The 10,686-nt window shown below is 32.5% G+C and overlaps 1 protein-coding gene across 1 annotated transcript; it reads right to left on the minus strand.

Moving 5' to 3' along the window:
* Positions 1-228: 228 nt before the first annotated feature.
* Positions 229-1,934, minus strand: LOC111921867 (protein ROH1). The gene has a single exon (XM_023917442.3). The coding sequence runs from the start codon at positions 1,657-1,659 to the stop codon at positions 421-423; it is 1,239 nt and encodes a 412-aa protein (XP_023773210.1). The 5' UTR covers positions 1,660-1,934; the 3' UTR covers positions 229-420.
* Positions 1,935-10,686: the final 8,752 nt, after the last annotated feature.

Consider the following 10,686-nt stretch of genomic DNA (forward strand, 5'->3'; position numbering starts at 1 on the left):
AATAACAATAATTAATATGAATTAAAAATAATTTATGGATTTTTGATAGGGAGACACTATACGAATCATTCAGTGACAACATCGGACGTTCAATGCATTGTGTGTGTGTTTTTTTTTCTTTTAAACTCTAATAGGATATAAATGATATAATTGATACAATTTTAAAAGTTCAAAGATAACGAACCTCTAAAAATATTAATGACTAACAAATAAATATAACCAAAATAGTTGAACACCAATTTCATCCTTACCCATTAGTAATATGCTAAAAAAAATCCACACTATAAGCAGCTTGTTGCTCTTTGTTCATATTTTCTATAAAATCAGGATATATCAATGAAATAAGACAAAAAATGAAAACAAAAATAAAACTTATATGTGCCTAAAAAACAAATGTACAAACACATAAAGACTCTATTTTTAGTAAAAAACTGGCGTCGTAATTTTACCGACTTGATCTATGACGTCAAGCACCTCCGCCCTGCTCCTCACCATCCTATGAAACAACTCCCTAACCTGCAACTGCAACGGCCCCAACCCTACCTCCATTCCCCGACATATCTCCGCCAACTCCATCACCTGTTCCGCCACTTCTTCCTCCTTCTCCACCCCTAACGGAAACTCAAACACCTCCGTGAATTCAATAAGATTCTGAGCTACTCTCTCTATCACTTGAATCTCCGCCAACAGACCCGCAGTCCCTTTCTTTTCCTTCTTCTTCCACTCCTCTCCGATCTTCTCCTGCAATCCGATCATCGGATGTGCCCACCCCAGGTGTCTCGGAAGTTGGAAGTGGGTCCCCAGCCCCACCTTTTCCTGACACGGCACCGCCGTAACCATCGTCCACATGACCAGAACCAAAACTGAACTCATTACGTACACCGGAAGAGCCAGACCAGTTGGCTCGCCACCGCGGGGAGCCACAAGATTGTTCGACATCGCCTGGATCTGCTTTGATGCAGACCATGATTTCGAGAAACAAAAAGAAAATGATCTGGGGTTTCCACTAATCGTCCGATTATGCTTAACAGTCGGAGGAGCAACAACACCACCTCCGCGGCGGCTCATCGACCACATTCGTTCAGCTGATTTTCCAACTTGGTGGTTGTTCTCCTTGTCGTCAACCATCATCGATGTCAAGAGAGTGTTCAAAGCTCGTTTTGCCCTTCTGACGTGTCCTTCAACTATTGGCCGTTGTTCGAGCGCCTCCACCGCAATCTGGGCAAGCCGCTGCCAATGGCGGAGCAGCTCAATTCCATGAGTAATCGCATTACAGATATCTAAAGCCTTGACGGTCCGGTCGAGGTGATCTGGGATCAACCGGTCGAGTGGCGGTTTGGAGAAATGAGTGGCGTCCCGGCCAATGATCAAGACCGCTTTAAATTCAGACTCGCAGCAAAGATAAACGTCGAGGAGTTTTCGGAACCAAGCGATGGATAAGAAGGTTTCTGGCGTATCGACGACGGGTATTTCTTCTCCGGCGATGGGAGGTAAGGGAGTTTGAGGTGGCAAGAGTTGAATGAAACGATCGGAAACGTGTTTCTGAAACAATTCGAGCCCTTCAAGCTCTTGTTCATGGTTGATGTCCATGGAGACGACCTGGTTCCTGCGGATGCTGATCCGATTGAGGAAGGAACCATGGTGGTCCGTGGGCGGCATGATTGGAGAATTGACCGGAAAAAAGTAATAGAGATTGCAAACGAAATTTTTTAGAGAAGAAATGGGGCCGGAGATGGAGGGTTAAATACGGTGGAATCGGTTGATGATGATTAGAATTGTCGGGGAGTGAGACCGTTTCTGGTTCCAACTACGCACTTGCTTGATGTTCTCTATTCCTTTTATTCACAAAATGCTCAAAATGATTATGCTTAACATTTGTCAATTGGAATAATAATTAAATACTAATAGATTCCGTAATGGAATGACAAATGTTTAGGGTACTAGGGTAACAAAAAATCCATGGAACCAACATTTTTTTAATGTATATTTAAAGAAAGTAATAAAAAAAATTAGTAAAAATAACTCTTTGGTTCGAAATGGACAGTCCGGACTAAGAAAAAACATTTATTTGATTGATTTCGGAATAGTATTCTAGATTTTGGACCAACATTTTAGATTCCGAATTAAAATTTCGGATTTCGGGAGAAAAAAAACTCTTGAATTTCAATAATATGTTCGAAATCCGAAAACAATTATGAAATTTCAAGAAAAAAAAATTGTTTTTTACTTTAGATTTAACAAAAAGTTAAGCAAACATAATAATGTGAACTATATATATGTACATAAAATTAGATATTTTATTGAAAAACAATGACATCAAATACTTCGAAATGTAGCATTCGAAATCCCGAAAAAAACATTTCTTTGAAAAAGAAAAACTTTGGAATATGAACATTACTACGTAACAGAGGTATTCCAGAGCAAATGATTATTTTTCAAAAACTAATAAAAAGATGGTTATTTCTTTGAAAACCCTTTCTTTAATGGTTAGATTACCTAATTTCCCAAAAATCGAACCACAAATTGAAAAGTCATAGAAGAATCAAAAAATCTAGACCGGAAAACCAAAACCAAACATAAAAAAGGTTTGGTTTCCTCATTTTAAAAAACTGAAATATTCGGTTCGTTTTCTATTTTAGGAAATAAAAAACTACAAAAAAAAAAGGACCATACCGATTTGTATAAATTGTTATAAATATATTTAAGTTACATATATTTTATACAAATATATGTAATTCTATAACGATGAGCAGCATGATAAGTCGGTTAAGATGGTGAGCATATAAATTTGTCGTCTGGATTCGAATCTTTTAACTTATTTTTAGTTGATTTTTACTTGTTGTGGTATACACATACCATGTATATAAAAACATTTAGTTTTTTCATCTATAAATAACAATAACTAACTACAAACCTTAAGATTTGGAGTTTGATTCCATATTAATTTTGAACACCAAAACTTCTTTTTTTAGTATATGATTTTGTAGTTGCGGTTTGGGATTAAAAAAACGAACTAAAATGGTAAGTAAAGGGCTGCAACTCCTCTGTTATCACTTGTATTGTGATATCCGCAAAATGAACTTAGAAGTTTTGTTTTTTAATGAAAAATAATTATTTTCAAAAATAAAATAAAAACAATTTATAAATATTTAATTAACAATTTATAAATTAAATATATGACAAATATGATGATAGATATAAGAGTCAAATTTGAATAACTTTGATTTAGGGACCAAAATTACCAATTCACAAAGGTTGAGAACCGACACATGATTGACCAACTAGGACTTGAAAGTTATAAAATATATGGTGAATTGTTATTTAGGAAAATATTGCGTTACTAGTTGCTTTCCAAGTTAAAATGTTTGTTTAGGTGTAAGCTTTTGAAGTTCAAGGACTAAAACTTCCAACTAGACAAAACGTGAAGGACTAATTTAGAATATTCAAAACATATCGATAAGAATGGGAAGATTATGGGGCAAGTATATGAGAATAATAAGTTCCATTAAAAGTACTAGTCAATTTGGTGCCCATTCAAGAGAAATCAAACTAGAACGTCCATAATGTACTATTTGTAGCATGTGAGGATATTTAAGCTAAAGGACTATCCCCATTTGAGATAAGAACATGATCTAGAAGAAAATGAGGCTGAAAAAAGGACTATTTATATCATTTCATGGTGATTTGGAGTGAATTAATTGAAGGAAAAAACAAGGGTTTGGAGGCAAGTGAGCACTTAAGAGCTTGGAAGGTAGTTTACTCTCCTTTTCTTCCTTAATTCAAATATAGAGATTGGGGAATTGCTTCCAAATCCAAAAGGTGGTGATTTAGTTAGTGATTAGTTTTAAGATTAGATGTTCGTTTTATCATTTGAACTTCTAGACACCACGGGATCAAGCCCTATTTGATTCACGTAGAATTGGTGAGTGTTGGAAGGTTGAAGCTCCATCAACGGTGGAAACATTTAAATCCAATTTTACACAATTAGGTAATGATTTGTCCATGATTTGGTTTTATAAACATTTAAGGAATAATCATTGGGTCAACACTTCATAATAGAAATGTTTGATTCCATTCTCTTTGATGATTTAGGTTGATTGAGCCCCCAAACCCACATTTGAGTTGTAGTCACGCTTTAATGAGTTTTACATTGATGACAGAACTTTTTAGTAATTTTAAAACTAGATTACCATATTTTATTAAGGTTTCATCAGCTAAATGTTGTGATTCCATAATTTCTTTTTGAAGTTGTGAGTGAAATTGCCATTACCAAAAGAAAAACTATCATTGGGCTAGAGTATAGAATTTGTAAGGTGTGTTAATCTTCAAACACGGAAATGATTTAGTAAATGTAATGAACCAAGTGAAATAGAACATTTTTGATGTTAACAACTAAAACCCATGGTGCAATTCGTCTCATAACTTCATTAATAGAATTAAAATCACCACAACACATTAGTTATAATTGGAGTCACAACTTGGGTTTCGAATTGGTTTTATAAATTACAATTATTGGAATAGAATAAGTATCTAGTAGATTTTGTTTAGAAACTAGTAACACTTATTTTATTCATTCAAGCTAAACGACTTTCCCCCATTTGAGATAAGAACATGATCTAGACGAATAAGGGGTTGAAAAGGACTATGTATATCATTTCATGGTGATTTGGAGTGAACCAATTGAAGGTGAAGCAAAGCCTTGAAGGCAAGTGAACACATAAGATCTTGGAAGGTAGTTTACCCTCCTTTTCTTCGCTAATTCGAAACTAGAGATTAGAGAATTGCTTCCAAATCCAAAAACTGGTGATTCAGATAGTGATTAGTTTTAAGATTGAATGTTCGTTTTATCATTTGAACTTCTAGACACTATAGGATCAATCTATATTTGATTCACGTGGAATTAGTGAGTATTGGAAGGTTGAAGCTCCATCAATGGTGGAAAACCTTTAAATATCAATTTACTCAATTAGGTAATGATTTTTCCATGATTTGGTGTTATAAATGTTTGAGGAATCATCATTGGGTCAACATTTCACAATAGAAATGTTTGATTCCATTCCCTTTGATGATTTGGGTTGATTGAATCCCCAAACCCACATTTAAGTTTTACTCTTGCTTTAATGAGTTTTACATTGATGATGAAACTTTTTAGTAATTTTAAACTAGATTATTAGATTTTATTAGAGGTTCATAAGCTACATGTTGTGATTTCCTATTTTTCTTTTGAAGCTGTAAGTGAAATTGCCATTACCAAAAGAAAAACTATCATTGGAATGGTGTATAGAATTTGGAAGGCGTGTTACTCTTCAAACATTGAAATGATTTAGTAAATATATTGAACAAAGTGAAATAGAACACTTTTAATGTCAAAACCTAAAACCCATGGTGCAGTTGGTCTCACAACTTAATTGGTAGAATTAAAATCACCACAACACTTTAGTTGTGGTTGGTATCACAACTTGGGTTCGGAATTGGTTTTATAAATTAGATTGATTGGAATAGAATAAGAATCTAGTAGATTTTGTTTACAAACTAGTAACACTTATTTTATTCATTTAAGCTAAGGGACTTTCCCCCATTTGAGATAAGAACGCGATCTAGAAGAACAAGAGTGTTGAAAATGACTATTTATATTATTTCATAGTGAATTGTAGTGAATCAATTGTAGGAGAAGCAAGAGTTTGAAGGCAAGTGAGCACCTAAGAGCTTGGAAGGTAGCTTGCTCTCCTTTTCTACCCCAATTCGAATCTAGAGATTGGGGAATTACTTCTAGATTCAAAATTGGTATTGAGTTCATGATTGATTTTAAGATTAGATTTTCGTTTTATCATTTGAACTTCTAGACACCAAGGGATCAAACCCTATTTAATTCATGTGGAATTGATTAGTATTGGAAGGTTAAAGCTGCATCAATGGTGAAAAAGCTTTGAATCTGAATATACATAATTAGGTAATAATTTGTCCATGATTTGGTGTTATAAATGTTTGAGGAATCATCATTGGGTCAACACTTCACAATAGAAATATTTTATTCCATTCCCTTTGATGATTTGGGTTGATTGATTTCCCAAACCCACATTTAAGTTTTACTCATGATTTAATGAGTTTTACATTGATGATGAAAATTTTTAGTAATTTTAAAACTAGATCACCAGATTTTATTAGAGGTTCATAAGCTACATGTTGTGATTCCCTATTTTCCTTTTGAAGTTGTGAGTGAAATTGGCTTTATCATAAGAAAAAATATAATTGGAATGGAGAATAGAATTTGGAAGTTGTGTTAATCTACAAACATCGAAATGATTTAGTAAATGTAATAAACCAAGTGAAATAGAACAGTACTTTTGATGTTAGAAACTAAAACTCATTGTGTAGTTGGTCTCACAACTTCATTTGTAGAATTAAAATCACCACAACACTTTAGTTGTGGTTGGATTCACAACTTGGGTTTGGAATTGGTTTTATAAATCTGATTAGTTGGAATAGAATAAGAATCTAGTAGATTTTGTTTAGAAGCTAGTAACATTTATTTTATTCATTCTAAGTGTTTGGTATTGAAATTTGAAGTTATTAAGAGCTTATTGATATAATGAGGGTGTTAATGGCTATTTATGTGGTGAGTTATGGTTGTATTACATTGAATTGACCTTTAGTTTGTATCAAAGTTTTAAATTTATATAACTGGTTTATTCTCATCTAGATTGAAACACACACTAGATAGTGTATCTAATCGTGTCGCACTATAGTTGTGACAAAACCAGGTATCAAACACTACGACAATATGTATGATTTGATTCAGATAATAAAATAATAAATTAAACTAAAACCCGAAAAGTAAAATAGGGGTGTTAGATCTAAATTAAACTTGATTAAAGACTTACAAAACTCAAACAAAAGCAAAGAACGTGATTTAAACAAGAGCTTTAAAGTACTTCCACTTATATTTTCCAATGGTTAATTTATTAGAAGTGCAATGGATTTAACAAGTTAATTATCAATTATTAATGTGACTAATTATCATGGTCTAATTAACTAATATTAATAGTTACACAACAACTAACATAATGATCTTGCAATTAACTAACTAAACAATCAATTAAATATTTAAATTATGAAAGAATTGATATAATGATTAATCTTAATGGTCATGAAAATTAGTTAAATCATATTATGGTTATCTAATACTCTCTTACACATTTAAGTTTATAAATATATCACCTAATCCTAGGATTTGGTGTGTTTCTATTCCTAATAGTTTATCATCATAAACTATTAAGATACAAGTTAATATAATCAAATTTGTTCTCGACTACATAAAATTCAGTTGTAGGTCATAAAATTGAAACATTAATACATAAGGTAAAATGATCAATCAAACATAATAAATAATCAGAATTTGTAAATCTAACAAATAAATCAAAGCATAGTATTTTGGTTTGATCTACTTCTAAGCGGAAGAAAAAGGGTATTAGCCCATTATCATAGCTAGAAAAACAGAAAATAATCAAAGAAGTATTGCTAAGCATGATGTCTAAAACAAACCTAATGATTAAACATTGTTTCCATGGTTCGGTCTTCAAAATGATTCTCCATTCGTGTTGTTCATCCTTGAAACCCTTTTGATCTTCTAGATTTTCATAGAAAACTTGTCTCCCAAGTTGTGACTTGAATGCATTATGATTTTAGAAGAGGGTGTTATCTATTTATAGGAGCTGAGATTCATGGGATTCATGTCACTAATGGTATATTACCACGTTGCAGTTTTATGATGTCTCCTAATCAAATTCGACTTCTAATGATTTGTCGTGACACAAATATAATAATGTTGGTCCTAAAACCCTAACACTTATGTATGAATCTAATAGGAACGCAGAATAATAACACAAGTATTTGACAAATAAAAATTGATTTTATTTATATGGGTTTCACTAAGAACAATACAATGATTCATAACTCACTAAGAACTCTAAATCTACTCTACATAATATTCATCTCTCAACTAATGAGATAGGCTAGTATAAATACTAGTCGAAACCTAGGAGATCAACTTTCTACAGATTCTCCAGATCTTCGGTTATATCACATTCCTGATTTGATGGGATTGAATCTTCAATGATAAATACAGATCTGGTATTTTAAGGAATGGTTCAGATCAGATATTCAAATTGCTTCTTCACCAAGTAAATCTGATATGCTTCAGATTTAGACCGCAACATCAGTACATCATACGCTAATCAGGACATCAACGTCATGGGAGTAAGCTACTCATGGCATCAACGCTAGCGTCAGAGACACACGTTGATCAACTTCCGCTTCAGCTAGAGTAGCTTCACCTTCAGCAGTGTATAACCATCAGTGTATGTCATCATTGTAACACCTTATCACTATGCCATCAGTTTAATACCTTCAACATATGGACACACTGATTCGGTCTTCAGTGAATGCTCTACGTGCTGATAATACTTTCAGTGCCTCTAATGATGATAATGCCTTCAGTGTCTTTTGCGCATCAGGGGATGATCTTCAGTCTTTGACGTATGAACTTCCATTAGCATATCTTCAGATTAGCTAACTAAACAAACTCCGATAAATCACTTTGTCTAAGTTATATTATTTACACTTACATAGACAAGACTGAATGTCTACAATGAGTAGATAAACTATAACTATAATGTATATATTTTACACCATCAAATCTATACAAATATGTATCCCAAAAATCTCCCTATTTTATGATTTTAAAACCAAACTAATAGAGAATTAAATAATGAATAAATATAGCTGATGTAATGTGTTGATTTCTTCTCCCCTTTAAATTTTCCTTCCCCTCAGATAAACAACATTTGAGGTCTGTTCCCCCTTAGATAAATAACTTTTTCTTTTAAGTGTGTCTGCTATTCTGTGAATGATCAAGTGACAACATAGCAGAACTAAACATTTCTCCCCCATTTTGACAGCATCAATAATCAACGTCTTATTTTTATTTTTATTTTTTGTTTTTTTAGAAGCCATGAAGTAACCTGAAATGAAAGAAAACATCAAAAAAAGTTAAAGGACAAGAGAGATTTTGGTGTATCACAATATTGTGTTGTTGCAATAATAGATCACTTACATAGTTTTGTGTAGTGTCATCAGCGTATAGTTTTATATGCTGAATCGTTAACCAATTCTATTAGAAGAAAAAAGGTGAGACAGGGTAGGTGTGTTTAATATATCATGGTACATGATATACCCATCGGTAGATTTTTCAAATTCTCATGAGTGTCTAGCATTTGACACTGAATCATAAAGCTTTTAAGAAGAATTTAAGGGCAAGAATAGGTTAGTGCGTGTGATAAACTATGATATATATATATATATATATATATATATATATATATATATATATATATATATATAGCTTAACCATCGGCATAGAGTTTCAAACTTTTATCTATGCATGGTATTATACATTGAATCATTAAGTTCTATATTAGAAGACTTGTAGTTTAATCTCTTTGTCGGGACCTGCTCTAAGCTCACCAAGTACTTGATAAGAGTGACAATTCTTGTTGCAGGTAGTACACTCAAGCTTTCTCTTGTTTTGATCATCAAATTCGTCTTGATAAATTGTTGTTTCTCTAAATCGACAAATCCAAATCGGATCAACCAATGATTTCATAAGCCACTTCTGATTCTGTTAATTTCTTCAAATTATAATCATTTCCATTTATCTTCTTTCCTTCCCTATTTTCCCACATATCCGAAAATCATGATCAAAGACATAGTAATCTCTACCTCTATTGCGAGTTACTATCAGCCAAAATGAGAGATAATCAATAAACACAATAGCGAGAGATACCAATCAGCTTCGATACATTGGTTGAAAATTTGTTAACCTTTATGAGAGAGTAAGATTTTCTAGCCGTTTCTTTCCCAAGCTCGAAAACATACAAAACAAGAAAGAAAAAAAAAAACTTTCAAGCTACGACCAAACTACCCTGGTCTTTCTTCTAAAACCTATTGTGATAAAAAAAATACCACTGACATACCAGCGTAAGACCAGCCTTTTCTTTATTTAAAAAAATGTTGAAACCATTTAAGACAAAAATTCCCCTGTGCACTCTATTTTCCCATGCTTTCTCCTTCTAATATTGATGACACTATGGAATTCATTCGTTTTCGAAAACATATCTTTGCTTTTGATCAGAAATCCCAAACTATAATATTAAAAATACCAGCTTTTGAATTATCAACATCTTTTATTTTGATAGAAGCTCCATTTCGCTGATGGTAGTCAAAAGCACAATAATATCATAGACCAAACAGCTACATGTAAAAATCTGCAACACTAGCCTTTCATTTTTATGTGAACACATAAAGGAATTGACCATAGTATCCTTTGATATGCCACAAAATCACTTTTACAAAATGTGACTTCTTTTTTTTTATGAAAATCAAATAATCAAAACTGGATTTTCTTTGATTTGAAGCAATCTGACAACTATAAAGCCTGTTTTCTTAACAAAGACTTCACAAGATAACCTCCAAAAATCATTTAACATCATAAATAAAATAAAATATAGACACACTCTTTTATGTTTTTTGCTTAATGAGAGACATCAAAATATTAACTTTCAAAATTTCAAAGTCTTTCAATTCATCAGATTTAAAAAAGAAAAAAAAAAGACTTCAGAACCCATTTTA

This window comes from Lactuca sativa, chromosome 6 (genome assembly GCF_002870075.4).
Source record: "Lactuca sativa cultivar Salinas chromosome 6, Lsat_Salinas_v11, whole genome shotgun sequence".
NCBI lineage: Eukaryota > Viridiplantae > Streptophyta > Magnoliopsida > Asterales > Asteraceae > Lactuca > Lactuca sativa.

Excerpts from the sequence above, each read along its gene's own strand:
- LOC111921867 (XM_023917442.3), bottom strand. The coding sequence starts at position 1,659 with ATGCCGCCCACGGACCACCATGGTTCCTTCCTCAATCGGATCAGCATC.